The sequence below is a fragment of the Rhinopithecus roxellana genome, chromosome 5, assembly GCF_007565055.1.
Source record: "Rhinopithecus roxellana isolate Shanxi Qingling chromosome 5, ASM756505v1, whole genome shotgun sequence".
In the NCBI taxonomy this organism is placed as follows: Eukaryota; Metazoa; Chordata; class Mammalia; order Primates; family Cercopithecidae; genus Rhinopithecus; species Rhinopithecus roxellana.
Window position 1 is genome coordinate 15,810,572 of NC_044553.1, and position 26,430 is coordinate 15,837,001.

Consider the following 26,430-nt stretch of genomic DNA (forward strand, 5'->3'; position numbering starts at 1 on the left):
AGACAAATGGCTTAAAAAGCCCAGATAGGAAAACACTAGGCTCCTGGCATATGATCCAGTTAACTCACCCTTTGAGTGTGTCTGCTCCTGACCTGTGTTCTTCGCCAGTAGTGAAAGGGATGTGCAGATTTGCACATGGAACAGCCCTCTGGAGGGTCCCCAGGGGGAGACCTCACCCCACAGCTGCTGGGATTCTCCTGAAGACTGTCTCGTCGCAAGCTGCCAGCCGTTGAATGCAGCACCATTCTTATCTCCTGGCTGGTTCACCAAATTTTGTTTCCAGGCAAAACGGAGGGTCACGCTGCTATTTCTCATGGCCCAATAATGAGATGCAGATGAACTGGGGAGGAGGAGAGTTTTTATTTCTGTAATCGGTTACAGGGAGAAGGCCTGGAAATTATCGCCAGACCAACTCAAAATTACAAAGTTTTTCAGAGCTGATATACCTTGTAAGCTATATGTCTACATGTAAATGGGGTGCATTCATCTAAAGACATAAGTGATTAACTTATTTTGATCTATAACTAAGGTCTGAACCCAGAAGACCTGCTCCTGGAGTCTCAGTAAGCTTACTTCATCTAAATGGGTCTAGGTGCTGGGGTGGTTACCCTTATCTTGTCTCCTGCTAAATCATGGAGGTTTGGGGAGTTCCTTCATATGCCCAGTAAACTTGTTTGTGGAGGCCTGGGGAATTTCTTCAGACCCCCAATAAAACTTGTTTAATCCTAAATGGGTCCTCTTAAGAATTCCTTCATTATTTTGTCATGCTTTAAGTTTTGCCAGGAAAGGTCTAATCAAAACTCTTGATGGGCTTTTGTTACATTATGACCTTTGTATAGGCACTGGATTTTTTTTTAGCTTTTAATGTTTAACTTAACCAGTTGCAGTCTGTAATCCACGAACTGAAACAGGGCTTCTCTTCCACTGCAGCTGGCATATCTTGTGTTTATGAGTCTGACAGGCAAATATATCTGAAGCAGATCTCATACGCTGATCTGTGAGGGAGATAAGCCCCTTGTTTTGCTTGACTGGAAACAAGCAGGTGACAGGAATACTCTATCTAGAAATAAAAAGAAGGTCTGTGAGATGAAAATGTGATGGAGGCCTGTGTTAGTGAAACCTGGCTTGCCACAATAGTACCTGGCACATAGCCATTGTTCAATGTAGAAACTATTACAGTAGAAACTACTACACACTGGACAACTGTTCTGAGTGTATTACATGTTACCGCATTTAATACTAAATGGAAAATACAGTACTACGGTGCTTTAGGGAAATGATTTCCTGTGTTAGACGTATCTATCATCTATCTATCAATCATTTTTGCCTGAGGCTTGCCTTCTCACTGACCTATGGGTGTGTAAACTGGGCTTGTGAGGAGGCTTGTATTTCTTACTTGGTAGGAAGGGGAACAGGATCGAAAGGAGACAGAGACTGAGAAGAATGAATGTCCATGTTAAGGCTACTTGGGCTTCCATGCTGAAAATACCAGAAAGGGCCAACTCGTGAGGGTAATTGAACTCACAGGGCACACTTCCTCTTTCCCCATTTCTCCACTAAGTTTGAGATATTCCTCCATCTCATGAGTTGGGAGCTATGCAATAGCCATCCTGTTCCTACCAATTCCAGCTAACCTGCTTTCGTATTTGTCCTCAGCAGTTTTTAAGAGAAGCAACACATTGTAGGGGTTACTTAGATGGAAAGACAATTGGTAAGGCAGGCAGAAGGAAAGCCAGTAAGTCCTGCAAGAGCCAAGTAATCACTCCAGGCATTTATTTTAATATCTGGCACCTTTCGCCCTCTCCAAGCACACTGCTTTTTAATACCTCAACACAAGGCAGCTGGAAGGATATAAAAGCTCAAAGAAGAGCAGTAGTGTCCCTGAGGCCACACAGGGCTCAGTGTGAAAAAATAGGAACCTAATGGAGATAGGCTCCATTCTGCCTGATCTGCATTTAGCCTGGACATGTTATGGGTGGCTGATAATAGGTACTGGGAATGGGGTGGTTATGGTAAGTGTAGGAACATAATTGATCCACATCATTTTGGTTTCTAACTTTCTTTCCTTTTAAATGCTGGGAACTGGCTCATTTTCTCAACTACAGTGGATAAGGTGGGAGGGGGTTATTGGAATTTTAGCCCATGTCTGGGGGTGTGGCTGGCAACTGACAGAATGGCTAGGGGCCCTAATTCCAGAATAAAATACTGCATTCAACACTTATCCTTCCCATTCCCTATTCCACCACTTCCTGTGCCAGATAGCTTTGAGGCAACCAGGAGAAATAAAATCCAGAATGGCTGAAGGAGGGTAAAATGGGCATTTTATTACACACAGTAGCATAAATGGGACAAGAATAAAATCTGGAGCATCTCTGTACCAATTCTCCAATTAAAAGCTACTCAACCTAAATATCTTTTTCTCAGTCCTGAGTGAGAAATGGGATCTCATGTAAAGGAAACCTGGGGTCCAGTCCAGTCCTATTGAATGCTATTTAGTCTCAGTAAAGAAATGTCGGAGGGCCAAAGCCATTTGGGAGGTCTCCCTGGGGATAGAGAGGTCATCCTAAATAGGTCCATCAGAAAAGCCAGGAATCTCTCAGGCCCATAGGGCAATAAAGGCCATGAAGGCAAACCCAGCGGCTACACAGCTCCACTTAGCTAGAGGGGCCTCAGGACTAGCTAGCTCCCGTGGAAGAATTTCTAGGAAGGTGACATACAGGAAGGTGCCAGCTGCCACACCCTCTAACACAGCCTGGGCTAAGCCCCGCCCTCCTTCAGAGTCCCTTTCAGTCACAGCCAGCCCCACGGCTAGGCCCAGGGGGGACATGAGAGCTAATAATAGTATGGAGAACACTGCCCATCGTGACCTGGTACCTAACTGCACTAGCCGCATTCCTACACCAAACACCACAAGCCCCTTATGAGCCAGGACAGCAAGGCAGAGCTGCACGGTAGCTGCTACTGTCGGCTGCAGCCCCACAGCTAGCCCTTCAAACACTGAATGAAAGGAGAGTGAGAGCAAGAGGATAAGGGCTCGGAGGGGACTCTTTGAGGGTGAGGGTAAATGTCCATGGCTGTGGAGTTCGAAGATATGAGCCCCACCCCATTCTTCCTCCTGCACTGCTGATCCTCTAGCAGCCCCAGGACAGCACTGCAATGCCAGCGACTCCAAAAAGAAGACAAAAAAGAAGCCCAGGGAGATGATGAGCTCTCCATAGGGATACTCCATCTAGAAACAAAAAGAAGGACTGTGAGATGAAAAGGAAGGGTAGGCAATGCATTGGATGGACATGGAATTGGGAGATTGAAGAGAATGAGAAAATGTGGTAACAGAACACAAGAAAGGGTAGGGGAATGAAGCCAAGAGTAGACATGGACGTGTAACAACAAGAATGCCAGAGTGTGCTGGACACAGTGGCTCACGCCTGTAATCCTAGCACTTTGGGAGACTGAGGTGGGCGGATCACTTGTGGTCAGGAGATTGAGACCAGCCTGGTCAACATGATGAAACCCTGTCTCTACTAAAAACACAAAAACTAGCCAGGCATGGTGGCACGTGCCTGTAATCCCAGCTACTCAGGAGGCTGAGGCAGGAGAATCACTAGAACTCAGAAGGCGGAGGTTGCAGTGAGCCGAGATTGTGTTACTGCATTCCAGTCTGGGTGACAGAGAGATTTCATCTCAACAAACAAATGAAAAACAACAACAACAAAAGCCTGCCAGAGGGACTAAGGGACACAATCTCAAAAGAGTTAAAAATACGGGAAAATGATGTGAGGTGTATCAGAGGATCCAGGGAAAGAATGAAAGAGTAAAACAAGAGCTTTCCCTGGGGATCTATCAACTCAAAAGGATTGGGTTTGCTCCTCTTTTCCTCTACAATGTCTGAGCTAGGGAGCAGAAGGGATTCTTGGTACTCCTCATGTATTCCTCTCAAAAGGGTCTGGGTATGAAAGGCCTCTCTGGTTCTCCTCATCCCCCAGATAGGGGATGGTGGGAGGTACTTACATGAGCCGAATCAACATCACCAGAAGAATTTCTCTCACTTGCTGATCTGTTCTAAGGAGAAAGCAGCAGAAATTGAAGTGGGATGGAGCAGCGCAGCTTCCTGTCCCATCCCTTCAGCAATTCTGTTTTCCTTAAAGCCTAATCTGACTTGCTTTCACCATCCCACACAAGAGCTGTCATTTTCCCTGTTGTTCCACCCATGTCCTTGGCTCCGTCACTTTCCCACTCTCTTTCCTTTGTCCTGTTTATCCTTTTGGCCTCATAGACCTGCGGCTTGAAATCTCTGCTCTCACCTGCACCGTGAACTTCTGAATCTGTGATTCAATTTCCTCCAGGGCTTCAGCAGTCATATGCATGAACCCTGCTCCCAGGAAAACACCAGCAGAAATACAGCCCAGGAGTCTGAGGACTCGCCGGTGATGACCTAATAAAAAGCAGAAGTTAAACCCACTTGGCACTGAGGAGACAGACAAAGGTGAGTAAAGAGCAGCAGGCAGCACTCAATATCCCAAGGTTGGGGGTGGTGAGAGAATCAGAGCAAGGTGTCAGGACAGGGTTGAGGTGAGACTCAGGCTATGGAACAAAGATGGGGTAGGGCTATACCTCTGGCTGCATCAATCTGGAACCATTTGAAGCAGATGGGAGTAAGGCCACAGCCCAGAGTGAGAGCCAATAGGGCAAACAGGCAGCCAAGTTTTATTCCTAGTAGTTGCTCCATCTCTGGGGTGTAGGGTAAGTCCAGAAGTCAGAATGACAAGGGAGCTGTAATCTTTGGAGCAGGAGTGGTATCTTAGGTGGTCAACACTGGAGTGTCCACTCTCGTGAGTTTCAGGAGGCTGTTGGTATCTTCTTTCTGAGTTGCTTCTGCTTGTGCAGCATTGCAGAGCTGACAGATCCTGCTCCAGCTTCTAGCCCTCCTGCTGCATGGAGGCCCCTCCCCTGGTTCACGCCTTCCTGAGCTTGGAAACCAGAAACTCCAGACTCCTGCCAGGCACAGCCCAGTGGCGTCTTCTCCTCTTCAATGGCATGACTAATCCAAGAGCTATGGATAGTCTTAGTTCATGTGCTTGGGGTTGGTCTAATCCAAAATAGAAAAGTCTATGGTAGCTGCTTCCCAGCTATTTTGTACTGGGGACAATCTGGTCCTGTCTCACTCTGGACATTTGATCTAAGCCTTCCATACCCTCTCCACCCCATCCCAAGTCTTACAGGTTGCAATGCTGATACTTGAACCACTCGCTTTCAGAGGAGATTTGGGGCCACCTGGAGGTAAAGAGGTGGGGCTGACAGGTGGTGCTGGTGGGAACCTGTGGGAACTAGTACATGAGGGAACTACCCTTTCCTGTAACCCCAGAAAAATAGCTGCAGGCATGGAAATGTCTAGTGGTAAGTTGATTTGTTTTTTTTCTTTCTCTTTTGATTGGGACCAGTGTTGAGAGGAATGTGTTGAGATTTCTGGTATTACATTTATACTGTTACAACTTCTGACTGTGCCTGTTTCCTGGTAAGAACTGGAAAAAAAGACATTTAAGTTTTAAGACAAATGAAGCTGCTCTAGCCCTGAAACAGCAAGGCCTAGGGGAAAACAGAAATTAACTGAGTAAATGGGAGGATTCTACCTGGATATAGAGGGGTGGGGGTAGAAGATTCAGTTCTGATGGGAATCACTCTTGATGGAAATGTGTGGGGCATTTCCCATACATACTCTAGGGTAGCTGAGCGACCCTGGGAAAGATAGAAGGGAAGGCGGTAGTGAAAGAGGCCAGGCAGCTGCTGATTACTCTATTCAGGTGGCCCACATAACAACCCTGAGACCTGTTGAGCCAGTTCTCAGAGCTCTGGAGGCAGCTTTCCTAGCTACTCCAGATTATCTTCTTAGGGAAGTCCTGGCCTCTGGTAGAAGCAGTATTCTTGTAGTGTTACTGGATGATTCTTACAGTGTTACTGGTCCCGCTGTTTGTTCTTGTGATCCAACAATGAGACGCAGTCAGACTGGGAAAGAAGGGAGTTTATTTCTGCAACTGATTACAGGGAGGTCGGAGTAGCACACCAGACTAACTCAAAGTTACAAGCTTTTCTTTAGCTTTTATATACAATTCAAGCTCTGTGACTACCTGCAGGAATGTTTCCTAATTAATCTAAACTAGGGGTCTGCAGATAGAAGTTTTTTGTTTTTTTTTTTTTTAGAAACAAAGCAATAAATGATTTGATTTAGAAATAAAACCATTCCCATTATTGCAGCATTATCATCAGTCATTGAATGCTAAAGCTGTTTATGCTTCTTTTTCCCTGGGATGTCTGAACCTGGCAACTTTTCTTCCTATTCTTCTATGTTCTTAGCAAACCCACATCAAGGATGTCTGTTCGCGTTTGAAATTCATCAGCATCAGAAAGAGCAAACATGTTGGCAGTATCTAGAAAACCATCAACATGAGCATGGGGCAGTTCATTTCGCTTTGCAGCTGATCCCACCGTAGTGAGTACTTGCAGATATTTCTTAATCTTAAGTTGGTCCTGGTATGGGTTGTATGTGCAGGAATGCTTTATCACTCAACTAGATCTGAGGTAGAGGAAGTACAGTAGGTGGGGCTTTAACGGGCTTGCTTTTTTTTGTATTCCAGCCTTCGTACTCAGGCACCAGGTTCCCCCAATTCATTATACATTTTTCTTGCTTCTGCTTTTATGTTTAACTTGTACATTCATCATTATAGCAAAGGGCTTATAGAAATCTGGTTTTTCTACTTCTGCTTTAATGATCAGCGTACACATTCATCATTACAGCGAAGAGCTTATGGAGATCTGAACTGCCACAATAGGAGAGAGAGCTTGAGATTTGTGTGGGAAGCTTGGCACCAAAAATCTGAGGAAGCTCTTCATTACAGGATAGACCAGGATAATTAACTATACCTTTTACATTTTTTTTTAAAGAGAGGAGGTCTTGCTCTGTCACCTAGGCTGGAGTGCAGTGGTACAATCACAGCTCACTGCAGCCTTAACAACTGGGCTCAAATGATCCTCTTGCCTCAGCTTCCTGAGTGACTGGAAATGCAGGCACATGCCACTGTGCCCAGCTTCTACACTTTTTAAGAATCACAAAATCCACTTCCATTCTTTAAAAATTTATTATTAAAAATCTCAAACAAACACAGACATATGGGGATACCAGCATTCCCCTCCTGGATACCAGGTAGTGGCAGCCCTGGCAGGCATGATAGAAGAAAATACTTGTTAGACATCCTTGTCAACTCTCAGAGGGATCTTGAGCAGTGGATGGAGGAAACGCAGATGGAGTAAGCACAGGTAAAAGATCTCCCCAGGAGCTGACACGGGCACAACGATACAAATCCCTATGGAAATGAGACGTTAATGTGGGCTGCAGGTTCTTGCCACATCCCACTAATTTTGGTCACACTCCCTATACCTGCCATGCCGGTGGGCTGTGATCACAGCATGCTGCATATGCCCATCTGGACAGCACAAGTGACAATGCACATGGCGAGGTCGTTTAAGGACAGGCTGAGTGATACGGGGCCAGCGATTAGCCTCCTCTGGAGACCCCCGAGCAAGGATCACCATAGAGAACTTTTCTTCCTTTGGTTTCTTGTTCTAAGATAAGGAACATACAGACTGTTTAGAAGAAAAAGATACGGGAAAAAAGTTTGTAAAGCCCCTTCTTCCCCATTCCTGCAGTCCTTTTTTACAATGTTTAAATCATATACACGTAGGCCCTAAAGTCGCTAGGCTATTCTATGAATTATCCAACTCCTCCTAACTCTGACTCTTTTTCTTCCTGTTTCTTCCAGGATGTTTGCTTCCTGCTGCAATATCCCCAGGTACCTACCCAGCTGAAGGGGATGGGATGGTACGCCTGTGAGAAGCTACAGGCCAGCGGCCTAGAGGTTGTCAACTGGGGACAAGGGAGTTCATGGGGACACTGTGAACACATAAAAAAATGAGGTAAGACAAAAGAGCCATCAATCACAAAACTTAAAAACTAAGATTAATAGAGTCAAAAGGGGCCAGGGAGAATGGAGGATAGGAACGGTGGGTAGGAAGAGCCAGGAGAATCACTAGGTAGGAACTGGATAGGAACACAAAGTAGTGAAGAGTGGCTTAGCTTTACCATCTTACTTTTCCTGGCCACACCTGAGTTCAGATCTGTGTGGTGGGACAGGTAGAAGTAATATTTACCGGGGCAAAGACAAAACCAGGTCGAGGGTCCAAAGGTGACTTCTCTTTTCCCTGAAATCAAAGGAAATAAAAGAAATAAAGCTGGGCCAGGCGTCTATTTTCATAACTCAATCTCTGCAGTCAGTAAACTGAGGACTCCTTTAACATTCAATTCTAATAACTATTAACTATGTCCTTTGCGTTAAGCTGGCTGCATCTTTAATACTCCAGACAAATAACTTTCTCTTTGCTGCAGGAGAAAGGCAAGAACTTGGCACATAGTACGGTGCTCTCCCTTGTCAGCAACCTCCACTCTCAAAAAAATCCCACTCCAGGACAATTAAATTTATGATTATACACTGGCTCATACTCCCTCAGTGACAAGGTTCTTGGCTCAGCAATGCCCCAGATTAGGACTCCGCAAACTTTCTTTTAAAGGGCCAGAGAGTAGGCAAAATCTATCTCTGTCCCAACTACTCAACTCTGCTGTTTGTAGTGTGAAAGCAGTCACAGACAACAGAGGCACAAATAAGCATGGCTTATATAAAAACAGGTGGCAGGTCGGATTTGATCCACAGGCTCTCATTTGCCAACCACTGCTCTGTATCAGAATGACTTTATATGCCCAGTTTCCTGAGAGTCACCCTTGTCAATATATGACAGTCTCTTTAGTTTTTAAGAGACTAACAGTAATTAGTGACATATGCGTGGGGGAGTGAGGGAAGAAGAAGCCTTACCTTAAGGACCAGATCCCTGGCATCCATGAGAAGTCTGTGCCCAGCTTTTGTTCCATTCTCCACCAGTACCTGTTCACAAAAGGGAAAAATACGCAGAAGACTTAAATTACATGAAAGTGTAAATGTCAGTAGCTCTGTAAAAGCATCATAGATGGAGAAGGGGTCCTAAGAAGAAATACACATTATATATCAGGAATGGAGACCCTCAAAGAGGGATAAAGAAACCCATAAAGGAGAAAAATGGTGAAGAACGAAGACAACGAGAGAAGCAAAGGCATGAAATCCATGAAGCTGCTTTAAGACTTAAGGAGAAAAAGGAATTTTAACTCACCAGGAAATGACCTGTCTTACGCCATAAGGTTTGAACTACCTCAGTGCGGTCAGCCCTGCTGGGCAGTTCACTTAAGGAAAAGGCTGATACTACTACATCAAACTGCACCTGAGGACCAAGACAAAGAACATGACACACTCAACATCTCTGCATCCCAAGAATATAATAAAGTCCTAGCCGATCAATTTCTTTTATCTTCTGACACTCACTGCTGGGCTGCAAAGCTCAAGCCATAGTTTTCCATCTGCTACATTCCACATTTAGAATATTCTAAACACTGCCACTTGCCTTGGGTGATACAGGTAGAAACTGTCTGAAAAAGACACCTGGAATATAAGGCTCCCCAGATTCTGAACCACCTGTGGAGAAAAGAAGAGGCAACTTTGAGTGTAGGAAGTTAGGTATAAACTGAAGAGATATCCAGATAAGAAACATGGCCCCAAGAATAGGGAAAGTGTCTATCAAAAAGGGCAGGGATGAGCCAGATATGGTGGCACATGCCTGTAATCCCAGCTACCCCAGAGGATGAAGTGGGAGGATGGTCTGAGGCCAGGGGTTTGAGACCAGCCTGGGTAACAGGTTCTAATTAAAAAACAACAACAACAACAACAACAACAAAAAAAAAAACCGGCAGGGAGAATATTAGGCCTCTTGTCCTTTGAATCTTACCCAACCCATCTTCAGTCCAGCAGAAACCTCTAATACCACCCTTTGCTTGACCATAACTTTAAAAGTAAACCAGATTCATCTTAATTTTTACCCTCTTCTCTACTTCCCAGTAAAACACTTTTACTAGTACCCCTTTGCTTTCTTAACTCCCTCAACTTTGGAAGTGCTCTTGTACTCACCTTTCAGTAGTTTTTCTGCCAAAGCCAACATGTCAGTTGATTTGTCCACACACACATATTCACGTAGGCTCTGGCCCCAAATACTGTTAGCAGCCCTAAGACGGCAAAATTATTATAAATCACCAATTCCCATGACCAAGAGTCATCTCTACAAGAGACCCATTTACACCCAACCCCACCCTGGGAAAAGAGAGCGTTACGTTAAAATAGTTGTATAGTTAGTAATAAAATAACTAATAGTGTTATTTTCTTGTTTTATTTACAACTCCTTTAAAAAAAAAGTAGACTCAGCTGGGCACAGTGGCTCATGCTTGTAATCCCAGCACTTTGGGAGGTGGAGGCAGGTGGATCACAAGGTCAGGAGTTTGAGACCAGCCTAGCCAATATGGTGAAACCCTGTCTCTACTAAAAATACAAAAATTAGCTGGGTGTGGTGGCCGGCACCTGTAGTCCCAGCTACTTGGAAGGGTGAGGCAAGAGAATCACTTGAACCTGGGAGTGGAGGCTGCAGTGAGCCGAGATCACGTCACTGCACTCCAGCCTGGACAACAGAGTGAGACACCATCTCCAAAAAGAGAAAAAAAAAAGGTAGACTCAAAATATTATTTGTAGGCAAAAAAACTTTGATTGATAATTCCTTTTCTTTTTAATTTTTCTAAACATGCGCCTTTTTTTCACTTGACATTTCTTTAAGTTCTGGCCCCAATCCATATACCTTCTTCTGCCTTGCCTAATCTGATGGAAGAAACATTATAGATTCCCAACTTGCCTTTTCTCCCTCTGGTTTTCCAGTCTCTTAATTTTGGAGTGGTGTAAGTATGGCTTTCTAGAGCTAAAATTGACCAAGACAAGGCCGAAGAAAGTTACTCACCAGGTGACAGAACCAGTACCCGAGCCAAAGTCCATCAAAGTTTGTGGCTGAAATGCTGGATTTCGAGCCCGGATCTGAAGAAATATACAACATCCCACAGCAGAGTAATTAGATACTTATTTAGGACCTTGATAAATATGAATTAGGAGCCTATCACAGAGGATGTGAGATGTGAATGCCTTTTGAGATTCAATATAAATACCTTATGGGATAAGAATCTCTTAAAATAGTGATTCTAAACCTTTCTTGGGTCACAGAAAGCTTTCACAGGATAAAGAGAACGTCTTTATTTTGTATTTTTTTAAGAGATGAGGTCTCACTGTGTCACCAAGCTGGAGTACAGTGGAGATCACAGCTCACTGCAGCCTCAAACTGGCTCAAGCAATCCTCCTGCCTCAGCCTCCCAAACAGCTGGGACTGCAGGCGGGAGCCCACCATGCCCAGCGGAGATCCTCTTTAAAAAAAAAAAATGCATATGCAATGTCCCAAGAATCCCCATCCTAGAAAACTACTTTATTAATAGGGAACTGATGGTCAAAAAGTTCAGGTTGGAAGTTAAGGGACTTTCACCTCATGGAATGCTCTGGAGACTGCTGCAAAGCCACCATCCAGTCTTGCTGCCATATACACCAGGCTCAGTCCCTCAGTGTAGCTGCCATTAAAATCAGAGAGTCGTACATACTAGTAAATAACCTTAATCCCATAGTTACCTTCTAGATTTAGAAAATGACATCTTGGAAAGGGCTCTTCCAGCTCAGGCCTTTCACTCCCCAATACCAAAGGGTCCTGGGGAACCTTACAAACACTAAATCTTCAAACTTCAGTGTTCGAAACTTTGAACTTTAACTTTTTCAAATACTAAATTGATCCTTTTAAGGTCAGGTGATGTAAAAAAAAATACTAAATTGATTGTGTAATTGTACTCCCCCAACTCTCTTTCTAAAGTCTGCCTTTTCTTTCTTGTGCACCTCTTCTAGGCCCCCTTACCTCAGCTCTTGCCAATGATAGGTAGTTTTACGTAGTGCATGTAGCACTGCTCCACGAAGTTTCTCCTCTGTCTGAGATAAGTCTGTGGTGAGAACAAGGACTGGAAGTCAGGACCTAGGGAGAACAGGGCTCAAATCCAATATCTGAATATACTGCCCACCCAGTCCTCCCTGATTCCACCTAAGAAAGTTTTAAAGCTCAAGAGAGACAACAAACCTAGAGAAAAGTTTCAGGCAAGAATTAACAGTAACTACTACCACTAACAGATTGTTTCAAATAGCATTTTGCTTCTAAGAATGGTTTATTCAGCTTAATCAATCCTGTCCCACAGGTTTTACATTAAAGGAAAGTGTGATAAAAATTTAAAGGGTAAGCCGGGCGTGGTGGCTCACACCTGTAAGCTCAACACTTTGGGAGGCTGAGGCAGGTGGATCACAAGGTCAGGAGTTCAAGAACAGAACAGCCTGACCAACATGGTGAAACCCTCTGTACTAAAAATACAAAAATTAGCCAGGCGTGGTGGCGTGCACCTGTAGTCCCAGCTATTTGGGAAGCTGAAGCAGGAGAATCACTTGAAACCCGGAGGCAGAGGTTGTGGTAAGTTGAGATCGTGCCACTGCACTATATAGCCTGGGCAACAGAGCAAGACTCTGTCTCCAAAAAAAAAAAAAAAAAAAAAAAAAAAAAAAAAAAATTAAAGGGTAGGCCAAGGGCACTATTTTTTGGATTTCTTCACTTCTCCAAAATTTAAGGTTTTGATGATCTCCACTTTTCCTATGGAGAGGAAAGAAATTTGAAAATCTAGGTCTCATGACTGTTCAGTTCAGTACTATTTAGCAAGTATCTACTGACCACCTACTATGAGCCAGGTACTGTGAGGTGTGCAGGGAATGCAAGATGAATAAATGGTAATGTTAAGGAGCTCACAATCATGAAACTAACTTGATGAATTATATTTACCCTCTTATCCCAGAAGAGGGTTTCAGTACTGGGTAGAGGTCATCCAGGAACTTTATTTTACCTGAATAAAAACTTAGAAGGTCCTAATCCAGTGGACTTGCAGGAAAAAAACAAGTATCTAGATTTTAACAGTATATTGGTGGCCAGGCACGTTGGTTCACGCCTGTAATCCCAGCACTTTGGGAGGCCGAGGCGGGTGGATCACCTGAGGTCAGAAATTCAAGACTAGCTTGGCCACCATGACGAAACCCTGTCTCTACTAAAAATACAAAAGTTAGCCGGGTGTGGTGGTGCACGCCTGTAATACCAGCTACTGAAGAGGCTGAGGCAGGAGAATCACTTAAACCTGGGAGGCGGAGGTTGCAGTGAGCCGAGATCGAGCCATTGCACTTCAGCCTGGGTGACAGAGCAAGACTCTGTCTCAAAGCAAAAACAAAAAACAAAACAAACAAAAAACAGTATATTGGGACATTCTAACCTTTACCTAAGCAATCTCTAGAATAATCTACCTTCTTTTAGTAAGGCATCATTGTAACAACTGCTGCTCTGGTTAGAAAGTCAAATAAGAGACTTCAGTACCTGTTCGAGAGACTGTAAAATTATTTCTTACTCTTCATTTCTAACCGATATTTCAATCTGGCCTACTTTTTAATTATTCGTAAGTCCTACCTGGGTTTTCCAGGAATTTCTTCTCAAGATGCCTAGCCCGTCTTTGCAACTCCTCTGGCTCTACAGGCAAATGTCTGCTCCAGAGATAATTGGTCAGTGTTTGCACCTGATTCTCCATAGTGGGAGCATTTTCTGTGGGCCAAAGATGAAAAGCGGAATCACTTGCATGCAGGTCCAGTCCCGTTTCTTCTCCCTTTCCAGCCGTTACTCACCAAGTAGCAGTAACTGGGCACCGTTAGCCAGTGCCTGTGGCAGCCGCACGTGTGGTAGGTTTAGGATGCCAGGGTGCTGGCGATGAGGCCTCTTCTGCAGGAAATCGGACTTGTTATCTATCTGGGTCACTCCAGGTACTAGTGCGGCGAGCGCCTGCAGGGAGAGAAAGGAAGGTTGATTTCCTGGCAGAAAGGAAAGTTGCTCGCTAGGGTGGGGGCTGCCAGGAGCGCTCCTCCTCCGCACGGAGATGTCTCTGCAGATCCAGAGTCTCTCCGTGAGCCGGCAATGTAGGCACTCACCCGGGCCTGGGGAGCTACTCCGAGGCCGGAGAACCATCTTCCTAATGTCACCAGACACTTCAGTGACCCCGCCATGGCTTCGGAGGCGAACCGGAAACGGAAATGTAGGTGCCTGTGACCCTCAGTCACAACGCCGCAAGTAGCAGCCTTCGCAGAACGTACCCCGACAGTTTCAGCCAACCAGAAGAGCGAGTGTTTGCCAGCAGCCAATAAGCAATGGTTATATAAATATCCTTGAGGCGGAAACCGTGTTTGGGCCGACTTGGAGGCTGCGTTGGGCCTGGTCACCGGCGCCAGAAATCAAGAGGGTGGGGCGGGACGGGGGCGGGATGGAGTTGGGTGTGAGCGCGCCATTGACCGGCAAAGACTGTTTCTGGGAGTACTGACTTCCTGTGTTCTTTGCATTCCTCCGCGGAGAACTCTGAGTCTTGGGTTGTTTCCCTGTGTGAAAAAGGGAGACTGCAGTAACGGAAAGAAGAGAAGAGAAACATCATATTTAAGAGACTGAAGATAACAGAAATTAATAGTTAAATAATTATTGAATAGTTAATAGTTTGATCAATATTAAACCTAGTTAATAGGTTTATTTTATTTTAGTTTTTTACATTTGTTAATTTCTCTTCAAATGAGACCAGCCTTCTTAGTAAGCTAACATAACACTTACTGAGAACACCTACGCGCTAGGTCCTTCAGGGAAAAGTACTGAAACCCACTTCACAGAAAACTTGGTTCTGACGGGGACCCTCCTGAGTCTGCTGCTAGATCAGACTGTTTTCCCCAGGCCCAGGACTTCTACAGTAGCCGTCGTGACTACCTGAGGTGCAGAATCTCAGGTGGGTCCAGCCACTCTTGTGACGTGATAATGTAGACAGGGTAATGGTCTCCAGAGTCTGCAGGCCCATCAACTCCTTCATTCACCAGAGCATCAGAAGGATAAATGGCGTATGCAAGACCATATCTACTTTCGGAATGTGACAGTGCACAACTGCTACCTCAGTCTCCAAACGCTTGAGCTCATCCAGTGGGTGATTTCTGTGGGTTCCTGCCCCCCTAATTTCTGTTACAGGTTTAGGATGTTCTCCCAGCATATCCACTTGACTTGTGTGTGGAACCAGCCAGTTCATCTGGAGGGCTACACTCCTGGGTCATCAGGCCCTTCCACAGGTGGTCCAGGGATCTCAGGCCCCAGCACCCTAATTGGACTGCACTTCTGTGGTCCTCTCCCTTATTTGACTTCTTCCCCAAATCTGCAGCCCTCACCGACCGCAGCCTGCCAGCTCTCTCAGGGCTCCTCATCTCGGGGTGAGGTGGGGTGAGAAGACATGGGTGGACAAGGGAGAAGGGCTGCCCTGCCTCTTCCATGTGGAACCATCTTTCCTGTAGATGAATGCAGGGCCCACTGACACATCCTAGGCTGACACTTGCCTCTTTTCCAGCTTTTCCTTAGTCCTCCTTTTACCTAGGAATCTTTCCTGGGTGCTCAAAAGGGTCACCACAGTGACCTCTACCCCTCCAGTGAGAATGCTCATATTCGTAGTAGTGATCCTGTGTGTGCTCTGGGCTGAGGATTCTGCCCTAGAGATATCTGAGGAGTGAAACCATTAAATTGATACCTGTTGATGATATCTCTCCAGACTATTAACAAGTCCACAACCCAGGCAGTCTCAAAGGTTCTTACTCCTGAAGTCATCCCTCATTTTTTGTGCTAATCTTGCCCAAATGCCAAGGTGCTGGCGATGGGGCCTCTTCTTGCCCAAATGCAAAGATAATTCTGAAGACTGGGCCATACTAGATGTGTGTGCTGGAAGATCTGCCAAGATTCTACTGTCAGCTAGTCAGAGCTCTTGAGTAAATCTCTCAGCTTCTTGTCCTCAGAATTCTATTCATATAGGTGAGAGCATGTCATGGCTCCAAAAGCCACCATCCAAATTATGGGCATTTGCTGCCCATAAAGCTTTGTGAAATGATTCCTTGTAGGAAATTTGTCCAAGGGAATCACCAGATTTCACGTGCCTTCATAGTAGTTCAACTCCAAAGGTCTATGTGGGGGCTTCACACAATGTTTGTGCTCCACACAATGTTTGCACTCCAGGATAAGAGAAGGAGAGAAGGGAGAAAGGAATGCAACTTCCACCTCACTGGTAGTGTATGAATGGCCTCTTCAAACATGACCTGTCTGGGATTCTGAGTCATTATAGTTTCCCTGCAGCAGTAGGAGCCATCTTGACTTTGTCTCTGAATCTCAGTGTCTATCTTATTCTGTGCTTGGGTTTTAGTAGGTTATCAGTGTTTGCAGAAGTGACCCTGCCTGATTTGTTGTGGGCTGTGAAGCTCAGTGTCTACCCTTTTCCCTCAGTAGGCCACTGGGAGGACAGATGATGCTCAAGTTTGCTTTTTTCTTCTTGGTCTTATGTCACTTACTGCTTTCTTTTCTTTTTTTTCTAGTCTATTGTTTTCTTTTAAGACAGGTGACATTCTGTCACCCAGGCTGGAGTGCAGTGGTGAGAACATGGCTCACTGCAGCCACACATCCTAGGTTCAAGCGATTCTCCTACATCAGCCTCCTGAATAGCTGGGACCACAGATGTATGCCACTGTGCCTGGCTAATTTTTTATTTTTTTCTAGAGATGGAATCTTTCCATGTTGCCCAGGCTGGTCTTGACCTCCTGAGCTCGAGCAATCCTCTGTCCTTGGCTTCCCAAAGTGCTGAGATTATAGGCATAAGCCACCCTGCCTGGCCTTAATCTATTGTTTCCTTTCTCTCCCACCCTCCCACTTCTTTTCTTCCTCCCTTCTTTTCTTCCTTCCTTTTTTTCACAACACAAGATTTCTTCTAATGTAAATATTTGATTCGTTATGATTAATTAAAAAAAAACTGGGGTGCAAATCAGAATCAATAACATTTTTTTTCTTACTCCTTGGGAGCTCATTTGACTCTTGAGTGGAAAAGAGGCAGATCCCAGGCAAAGCCTCAGTCTCTTGGCCTAAGGCAGGGAGAGGCATGAGTCAGAACAAATGATGATTCATCTGAGTCTCAACTATGAAGAAACTCACGGATTGTACAGGGTTTTCTGGTGCAGTCGGCTTCCTTGTGTTGTGACTTGGCTGATTAACTCATATTCAAGGCCAGAACTACTGCTGCTATTGAGACTAATCCAATTACGAAGTATTCTGCTGTGGAACAGGGATCTGCCAATTGGATCTGATCTCCTTTGGCAAAAATTTATGTTGAGGAAAGCAAGGAGGTTCCGGAGGGATTTTAGATTTTTAAAATTCTGGCTGGGGCAGACCCAGCATGGCTTCCTACAGATATAGGATGGGGGATCACCACAGAGCAGTGTTGGTCTTGTCATGGGATGGCATGAAAGGATCGCTGATATCTTCAGAAGATGAGTCCCGGTCACACAGGAGCTTCTTTAGAGGTGCAGTGTGAACTCTTAACACATGGATAAAGTATTAGAGGAAAATCCAAAGACCGGACACTCACTGGGAGTCTCGTATATCTCTCCTGAGGGACTGAGACCCTGAAATGGGGACCAGAATGGCCATGGCAGTGAGAGAATGTAGAAGTCTTTCTATTCTCAGTTAATGTTTCTCAAAATCTAAAAATTATCCCATTAAAATGCTCTGTGTTAGGGGCCTCTATTGTCTAACAACTGGGTCAGTGGTTTCTAGTTCAGACTTAGGAGAGGAATCCCAAGAAGGAAACTCAGGCTTATCATCTACTTCTCCAAGCCTTCTAGAAATACCATTTCTAATGTACTGGCCTGCAACAGGGACTAATTCAAGACAGAACTTTCCAGAAGGATCTGTCTGTGTTTTTGAGAATCACTGGGAATGGCCGGCACAGCCACCTAGCCTAGGAGACCTGCTATTATGCAGAAAATGAAGAAAAAATGTGAGAAGAAAGGAATGAAGAAAGAGAAGATAAAGAGGAAGGAAAAGACATTTATCTATGATATGGAGTTTATTTTTCATTCTTGAGTTGGTGGAATTCTTTACTGACCGTGTTAGGTGTGCCACACTCTGTGTTAAGGGCTAAAGCTAGGAGAGGAGGAGACCGTGTTATGGGAAGTGGTATTTTTTTTCTTGTACAAATCTTGTTCCAAATTTCAAATTTCCATTTTGAATTTGGTGAAGATGTTTTTATTCAAGCTCTGATAGTACTATGGGCATCAGACATCTATGAAATCTTCGACAAGCCAGTTCAACTTCCTCTCCCTCTTTCTTCTTCTTCTTCTTCTTTTTTTTTTTTTTGGAGACAGAGTTTTGCTCTTGTTGTCCAGGCTGTAGTGCAATGGCATGATCTCGGCTCACTGCAACCTCTGCCTTCTGGGTTCAAGCGATTCTCCTGCCTCAGCCTCCCGAGTAGCTGGGTTTACAGGTGCGCGCCACTGTAGCCAGGTAATTTTTTTTTTATTTTTTGTATTTTTAGTGGAGATGGAGTTTTTCTATGCTGGCCAGGCTGGTCTCGAACTCCTGACCTCAGGCAATCCACCTGCCTCGGCCTCCTAAAGTGAGCCACCATGCCTGGCCTCTTTCTTCTTTTTAATCCTACTCCAGCACGCCAAAGAGCCATGTTATATAAAGGGGGGCCTAAAACCCAAAAGAAATAGAGCAAGGGAGGGCCATTTCAAGGAGGAACCCAGCTTCTTTTTTGTTTTTAGCAACACCCCTGTTTCTCTCTTCATACAAACATTCTCCATCTCATCACACCTCTATGCTGGAAACTTGAGTCTTTGGATTTCTTGCTGTTCAAAATTCTGCAGTGGGTTAAAGCAGTCCGTTCAGTTCCTCCTGAAGTGATTCCACTGCTCCATGTGCATTGGATTTACCTTCTCTAGATTTTAGTCGTGACGTGATTAATGCCTCCATTCCATGTCAACTAACATAAGCCTAAAAAACCACACAGATCTTTATGTAAAATCTGTAAAAGAATGAATATCTACTTTGCCCTCCTTCCACAGGGAACCCAGCCCATGTGGGCCCTGGGGCCACAGAATGCTGGCAACTGCTGCTCAAGGACCAGCATGAGGGGGCCAGGGCCAGGGTGCTGCTTTTGGAAATGCTGTACACCTCAGCCATTGTGGCTTTTGTGCTGTATAAGTGTTTCAGATGCAAGGATGGCGGGGGGTGGGGGTGCCCTGAGTCTGCATCTCTCATGGTGGTGCCATAGTACTGAGAGCAAGATACAGTTTCCACTGTCTGTAAAATGAAGATAATAGTTGATTGGCCTCCAACATTATAGAGTAATTTTAAGGATTCAGCGAGGTAAGGGATATGAAAGGCACGTAGTAAACTGTAAATGAATAATGACCATCACATTTAATTTTCCTACAATCTAATAAAGAGTAGCCACTTGCTTGAGGTCATCCAGAGCGGCAACTGGTGGAGCTGGACACCCAGCTAGTGTTCATACTACTAAAGTGGGGCCAACGGTGGCACAAGGGGTTGATTGCTGCAACCACGGTGTTTCTAGAGTTCAAGACATCAAGTGGTCTCATGGTCTCCTAGGGAAGGAAGCCCTTAAATATGAGTTGACGGTACATTTGGAAAGTAACACCTTCCAGGACGGTATCTTCAGCCCTGACCCTATTAGTTATTTGCATTAGAAAATAGAACCAATTGAACCAATTTTGATGTGTGAAACTACAAGAGATAGCTAGTGATCCCAGGTAGACGTGACAGGCTAGGATGAGTGACTGAATTTAATAATGAAATTTAACAAGGATAGTTTAGTAAATTCTATCACTGGGCCTGAGTACAGCCTGGAAGAAGACATTTCTTAGCAGCAGCACTTATGAGAGACACTTAGGCATACCCAGTGACTAATAAGTTTATGGTGTGATGTGACAACCTACTTCCCAAATCAATGGTAGGAACAAGGTGTTGTGCTTTATCTACTGATCAGAACATTCCTGGAGAATCTTCTTCTCACAGAACTGCCTTAAGAGCACTATATGTTCAGTAAAGCAACCAGAGAAAACGATGCAAAATGAGCCCTGACTGAAAAGATCAAAGATATTAAACCAGAAAAAACTCAGGAAAGGGGGCAAGGGTATGCCCATTGTCTTTAAATTCCTGAGGAACTATCACATTGAAAAGTCATTATTTTGGAAGGCTCTAATCAGCACTATGGAAAGAAGATACATGAAAGAAAATTTTGGCTTTGTATATGAACTGTCTAACAATGAGAGCTCAATCAAACTGGAGAGAGCTGCTCATTCCTGGAGGTGTTTCAGCAGACTGAATGACCATGTGTGGGAGACGTTGACATATTGCTTCATGTGCTGGGTGAGGACTAGACTAGAAGTAATTGTGGTTCTCTGAGGTAAAAACCCAATAGCTTTCTCTACCTTAAATGACACCCCTCTGCTTACTGGCTTTGGAGACTGAGGTGATGGAGCAGAATAATTTTGCTGCAGTATTGCCCTTTTCTTCTTCTACAACAGGGAAAAGATGAAGCTGCAGTTCTCCAAGAGGAGACAGGCAAGAAGCAACCATTGCAGCTGGAGCAACAGCTAATCCAGACAGAGCAGCACCTGGAAAATCTGATGGCCCAACTGGACCCCCTTTTTGAGTGTGTGACTACTTTGGCTGGAGCCCAGTAGGAGCTTCTGAACATGCAGCTATGAACCGTGAAGCTGCTACAAGATAGCAAGCCAGATAAGGGTATGGTGGCTTCAGAACCAGAGGCCAGCATACCTTTTCCTGAGGACTTTTTTTTTTTTTTTTTTTTTGGAGGCGGAGTCTCGCTCTGTCGCCCGGACTGGAGTGCAGTGGCCAGATCTCAGCTCACTGCAAGCTCCGCCTCCTGGGTTTACGCCATTCTCCTGCCTCAGCCTCCTGAGTAGCTGGGACTACAGGCGCCCGCCACCTCACCCGGCTAGTTTTGTATTTTTAGTAGAGACGGGGTTTCACCGTGTTAGCCAGGATGGTCTCGATCTCCTGACCTCGTGATCCGCCCGTCTCGGCCTCCCAAAGTGCTGGGATTACAGGCTTGAGCCACCGCGCCCGGCCTTCCTGAGGACTTATGTGTGAAGGAAGATGAGGAGGAGGCTGCTGATGGTCAGACCTGGGAGGATCCCATAAACTGGAGCACAGAGACATGGAAACTAGCCACTTCCTGGCAGGTGGAGCAGGTACTAAGGAGAAGATGCAGCAAGGCTGTGGAAAAGGGCTCCAGTCACAGCCCCAGCTGGGAAGGAGAGACAAGAGCTGAGGGTTTAGTAAAACTTTTTTTTTTAAACTTCTGTTAATAGGGTACAAAGTTAAACAAAGTTTGTTCTTGATTAAAAAAAAGAATGAATATCTAATGTATAAACAACTCCAACCTAGGTTTCCAAAATCTTGCATTCATTCACATTTGTGCTTCTTTCTACACAACTGTCATTTACATTCCTAGTGCTTGTATTTCACCATGTAAAGTGGGAATTTAATATTTATAAATGAGGCATTTATGTACTGTGCACTCTACTCCTGAAACTATGTTAGTCACAGGGTATGTTAAGATACATGAAACGTAGTCTTGGTCCTTAAGTAGCTTATGGAGAAGCAGAGAAACTAAATATGTGATAGAAGCAATAACACTTACATGAACATTGCTTTTTGGGAGCACGGAGATGGAGGAAGTTACTTTGCCCATTGGGTCTAGGAAGGTTTCTACAAGGAGACTCCACCTGAGCAGGGTCATGAGGGTGAGCAAGGGTTTATTGGGTCATTTGGGAAGGGATGGACAGTGCATGCAAAAGGATTGGCATGGGAAAATGCACAGAGATGGGGAAATGTATCGAAGGTGGGGAAGGCGTGAGTTGTTAGAGGTGTTAAATCACTGGGTCAAATTCTAGGTGAGAAATATTGGAATTAGACCCTTGAACTGTATGTAATCTTCCAACAAAATTAATTCACGTATTTTTCACTATCTTTTTACATTCTTGTCATCTGAAAATGCAACGTTATTGTTAATGCCCTTATATGAATATGGACACAAATATTGACTTGAACAGGCCTGAAGGTAGAGCTAATAGGACTTAGCCATCTCATTCTGTGGGATTCCTTAATTCCTTAAATTATTAAGCAAGTTTTAATTTATTCATTTATTTATTTGTTCATTCATTTATTTATTAGAGACAGGGTCTCAGCCTGTTGCCCAGGCTGGAGTACAGTGGCACAAGCATAGCTCACTGCAGCCTCAACCTCCTGGGCACAAGTGATCCTCCTGCCTCAGCCCCCTGAGTAGCTGGAACTATAGGAACATGCCTCCATGCCAGGAAAATTTTTAAATTTTTCTTAAAGATGGGGTCTTGCTTTGTTGACAGGTGTGTCTGAAACTTCTGGCCTTGAGTGATCCTCCTGCCTTAGTCTCTTAAAGTGCTGGGATTACAGGTGTGAGCCACCATGCCTGGCTGCAAGTTTGAAAATATATGTTGTATGGGATGCAGTTTTATTGGTGATGAGGATGTAAACAGGACTTAGGTGTAGTGTAGTCCCTCTGTGATGCATATAGTCTCAATGGGTAGAATGAGCTGTACTCAAGTGTTTATTACATGAGCCTAAACTCACATATTACAGTCACAGCAGGTATATCTGGCTCAAGACCTATTTTGATTGGCCTATGCAGTGTTTTTTGTTTCTTTGCTTGTTTTTTAAAAATAATTTTTGGATGTGGTGGCAACCTTTCCAAATGGAGATTTTCACATAAAAAATTTGGGTTCCTGGCCGGGTGTGGTGGCTCACACCTGTAATCCCAGCACTTTGGGAGGCCAAGGCGGGCGGATCACAAGGTCAGGAGATCTAGACCATCCTGGCTAACAGGTGAAACCCTATCTCTACTAAAAATACAGAAAATTAGCTGAGCATGGTGGTGGGCACCTGTAGTCCCAACTACTCGGGAGGCCGAGGGGGGAGAATGGCGTGAACCCGGGAGGCGGAGCTTGTGGTGAGCCGAGATTGCGCCACTGAACTCCAGCCTGGGGGACAGAGTGAGACTATCTCACAGAAAAAAACCAAAACACACACACACACACACACACACACACAAAATTTGGATTCCTGACTTGCCTTAAAATAGCTACAGATGTGGCCATATTAGGTCACCATTAGCTCAATGTGATGATCAACTAAAGCTGAATAGCAGTTACTTCTTCTTAAGTCGTGTCTTTTTTTTTTGAGACAGAGTTCTACTCTGCTGCCGAGGCTGGAGTGCAGTGGTGCAATGTCAGCTTACTGCAACCTCCACCTCCCAGGCTCAAATGATCTTCCCACCTCAGCCTCCCTGGTAGCTGGGACTACAGGCATGTAGTGCGGTGGCACCCAACTACTTCTTGTAATTTTTTTTGTAGATGTGGGGTTTCGCCATGTTGCACAGGCTGGTCTCAACCTCCTGGGCTCAAGCAATCTGCCCGCCTTGGCCTCCCAAAGTACTGGGATTACAGATGTGAGCAATGACACCTGCCAGTCATGTCCTCTTAAGTAGTAGCCACCTCTGCTTTTAAGACCAAAGCTCAGGGGTCTCCACTGACTCCACTCCTCCCTCCCTCCTGTCCATTCAGTCAGTGGCAACACCTACCTGGCTCCTGGAGACATTTCTGTTTATGACGCATGAGATTTTTTTTTTTTTAGACAGAGTCTTGCTCTGTCACCCAGGCTGGAGTGCAGTGGTACAATCTTGGCTCAGTGCAAGCTCTGCCTCCTGGGTTCATGCCATTCTCCTGCCTCAGCCTCCTGAGTAGCTGGGACTACAGGTGCCCGCCACCACGCCCGGGTAATTTTTTTGTATTTTTAGTAGAGACGGGGTTTCACGGTGTTATCCAGGATGGTCTCGATCTCCTGACCTCAGCCTCCCAAAGTGCTGGTGTTACAGGCGTGAGTCACTGCACCCGGCCAGATGCATCAGATTGTTATCATAGCATCCTGAGAAATGACTCAGATAATACTGTCTCCAATCCTTGACCATTCTTCTTTAAATTGTGTTCAAAGCACACCTCCAAAGAGACTTTTTAATTGTTCCTTTCTTTTTTTTTTAATTTTATTTTTATTTTTTATTTTTATTTTTTTTGAGACAAGGTCTTGCTGTGTCACCCAGGCTGGAGTGCAGTGGCATGATTATGGTTCACTGTAGCTTTGATCTCCCGGGCTCAAGCAATCCTCTCCTCTCAGCCTCATGAGTAGCTGGGACTATAGGTGCATGCCACCATGCATGGCTAATTAAAATTTTTTATTTTTGTAGAGACAGGGTCTTGCTATGTTGCCCAGGCTCATCTTGAACTTCTGGGCTCAAGTGATCCTCCCACCGTGGCCTCCCAAACTGTTGGGATTACAGGTGTGAGCCACTTTGCCATTTCTTTTACAGGTCCCTCTGCATATATTTAACTGCCCTCCACTGCCTCAAAATTAAATCCAAATGATAGGAAAGATCTTGGGCTAAGGACCTGTTTGTTTAAATTAGGAATCATTATAAACACATGTTAAGGAGAGTATCCTGGGTTTTTAGCGTGAGTTTGTCTTTAATATCAAAGAGGTGCTAAATGTGGGCTTGTTCTATATTTCATTAGCTTAAGCACCAAATCAGTGTCACAGCAGCCACTAAATTATTAGATAATGTTATTACACCATTATTTGTAATCAAGGGACATGATAAGATATAGTCCCAGGGAAAGATCTTCTGCATTATGGTAAAAACAGCTGTTGCCACAGGGTTGCTCAAAGCCACCTTGATGTCTACCACTTGAAATTTCTTCAGTTGTGAAGTACCCTTGTAATATCTGCCCTTAACCTGCAGGTACCAACTGTCAATACCTTCTTTCACACAGCTTTCCCTAATGCAGTGGCTATCTATGGGAATGACAAATACATACTACTTGCGGGTACCATGTGAAGGATTTTCATAAAACGTGGTACAGGTTAATGTAATTGCAACGAACGGAGGGAGCTAACTAACCTTAGCTCAAAAGACATTTGGGAGCTAGGCATGGTGGTGCACACCTTTAGTCCCAGCTAGCAAGAGGCTGACATGGGAAGATCAATTGAGCTCAGGAGTTTGAGTTCAAGCTGGGCAACATAATGAGACCCCATGTCTTAAAAAAAAAAAAAAGACATGTGGTGTACTGACCTCTCCCTAGTCTCTTGGGTTCAGCAAGGTGATCCTAGACCTTCCTTATTGTATGGGCCTTTCGCATATCTTCCCTGAAGGCACCAGATGAAAGCATATCTTGGCCTATTTGATGATGTTTCAGGAATTAAATAGAAAAGTTAACAGCAAGGGATGGATCTGAAGATAAAGAGTCAGGCAACGTGGAGCAGCATGAGCTGAGGCTGATGCGGATATCAGGACCTTGCATGCCACCCAGGCCCGGGAACAGCAACAGAGGAACTTGGACATAATTTACAAGCCTGACACCCTGACCATCAGGAAGGGTCAAGTGCAAACTAGCATAGCTAAGCCAAGACAAATTTAATGTTCCAGGACGGAGCTGAGTAAAATCAAGAGGTGAATGTAAAAATGCAACATTATTAATTATAGGGAAATCTGGATACAGGAATGTAAGCTAATCATTATGAGGCTGGAGAGAGGTGATTGGCCTGGTGAAAATGTTGCTTTTATATGTTTTATTGTCTTATAAACAATTTAAGTGAGTGAATGGATATGGTAGACAAGGGAAGAATTTGTAAGTTCCCTCCCACTTTTTCAAAAATATTTCAGGTACTCAAGCCATCACTAGGTTGAGAATTCCTCTTGACATTGTAAAATCAAGCATGCAAAAGTTAACTTTTGATCGTATCTCCGTGTGAATAGTTAGATATAGAGTTCAGTGGCTAATTGGTGTGATCGGAGTGGAAAGAAGTACATTGTGGGGGGCCAGGTTGGATGTGAGGGACATCAGACAAAAAACAAGGCAAAATTATAGAACTGGATGTCTGAAGAGATGGGGGAAAGAATTCCTTAGTTCATGACATCTTAATGGGATCACATCACCTTTCCAAAGCCACAGACCTTTTATAATATTGTAGTAAGCACCACAAATCAGAACTGGGGATTTCTGCATCAGGCTGCTTATTACAACATCAGAGATTTATTTAAACCGTGTTTATTAAAAGACCTCTTTCTGGATGCACCTATGTATTTTCAGGGTAGCAACAGCTGGGCCAGGGGTGATCAAGGGGGAAGAGTCCTCTATTTGGTTATTGACAAGAAAAGACATGTTCCAGAAAGGACTTTTACTCTCCTTTGATTACCCGCACTCCCTTCAAAGACAAGGAGCTTAGAATCCCTCATGGACTCTCACTGCCCTGAGTCTGGCTGCTGTGAAGATGACTTATCAGACATTCCTTTGGGAC

General features: G+C 44.6%; 3 protein-coding genes across 4 annotated transcripts; 1 reads left to right on the top strand and 2 right to left on the bottom strand.

The window, feature by feature from the left end:
* Positions 1–2,284: 2,284 nt before the first annotated feature.
* On the bottom strand, positions 2,285–6,947 carry SLC39A2 (solute carrier family 39 member 2). 2 transcript variants are annotated; one of them, XM_010376455.2, is made up of 4 exons: positions 4,612–6,947; positions 4,302–4,432; positions 4,009–4,054; positions 2,285–3,229 (listed from the first exon to the last, which is right to left on the bottom strand). In XM_010376455.2, exons 1-3 carry the CDS (start codon positions 4,724–4,726, stop codon positions 4,043–4,045), a joined length of 258 nt encoding a protein of 85 aa, XP_010374757.1. In that variant the 5' UTR covers positions 4,727–6,947; the 3' UTR covers positions 2,285–3,229; positions 4,009–4,042. The 2 variants fall into 2 exon arrangements, with proteins under 2 accessions (XP_010374757.1, XP_010374756.1); XM_010376454.2 differs by having other exon boundaries at positions 2,305–3,229; positions 4,009–4,059.
* A 164-nt stretch (positions 6,948–7,111) lies between these two features.
* METTL17 (methyltransferase like 17) lies at positions 7,112–14,215 on the bottom strand. The gene is made up of 14 exons (XM_010376456.2): positions 14,094–14,215; positions 13,794–13,947; positions 13,582–13,713; positions 11,953–12,034; positions 11,536–11,617; positions 10,966–11,039; positions 10,095–10,189; positions 9,535–9,605; positions 9,247–9,354; positions 8,916–8,984; positions 8,200–8,250; positions 7,850–7,942; positions 7,430–7,614; positions 7,112–7,355 (listed from the first exon to the last, which is right to left on the bottom strand). Exons 1-14 carry the CDS (start codon positions 14,166–14,168, stop codon positions 7,250–7,252), a joined length of 1,377 nt encoding a protein of 458 aa, XP_010374758.1. The 5' UTR covers positions 14,169–14,215; the 3' UTR covers positions 7,112–7,249.
* LOC104672624 (coiled-coil domain-containing protein 107-like) lies at positions 14,167–25,884 on the top strand. Its single transcript, XM_010376458.1, is given in 6 exon segments — positions 14,167–14,197; positions 19,062–19,206; positions 20,543–20,816; positions 21,129–21,323; positions 24,875–24,959; positions 25,796–25,884. Coding segments are annotated over 6 exon segments (819 nt in total).
* The last annotated feature ends 546 nt before the right edge of the window (positions 25,885–26,430 follow it).

What these genes read in the sequence shown, in the direction of transcription:
- METTL17 (XM_010376456.2), bottom strand. Translation starts at nt 14,168, where the DNA reads ATGGCGGGGTCACTGAAGTGTCTGGTGACATTAGGAAGATGGTTCTCC. An exon ending in GAGTAGCTCCCCAGGCCCGG is followed by an intron (nt 13,948 to 14,093) that starts GTGAGTGCCTAC and finishes CTCTCCCTGCAG; the next exon opens with GCGCTCGCCGCACTAGTACC. An exon ending in CCAGGGATCTGGTCCTTAAG is followed by an intron (nt 8,251 to 8,915) that starts GTAAGGCTTCTT and finishes CTTTGATTTCAG; the next exon opens with GGAAAAGAGAAGTCACCTTT.
- SLC39A2 (XM_010376454.2), bottom strand. Translation starts at nt 4,726, where the DNA reads ATGGAGCAACTACTAGGAATAAAACTTGGCTGCCTGTTTGCCCTATTG. An exon ending in CCAGATTGATGCAGCCAGAG is followed by an intron (nt 4,433 to 4,611) that starts GTATAGCCCTAC and finishes GCTTTTTATTAG; the next exon opens with GTCATCACCGGCGAGTCCTC. An exon ending in GTGATGTTGATTCGGCTCAT is followed by an intron (nt 3,230 to 4,008) that starts GTAAGTACCTCC and finishes TTTTGTTTCTAG; the next exon opens with ATGGAGTATCCCTATGGAGA.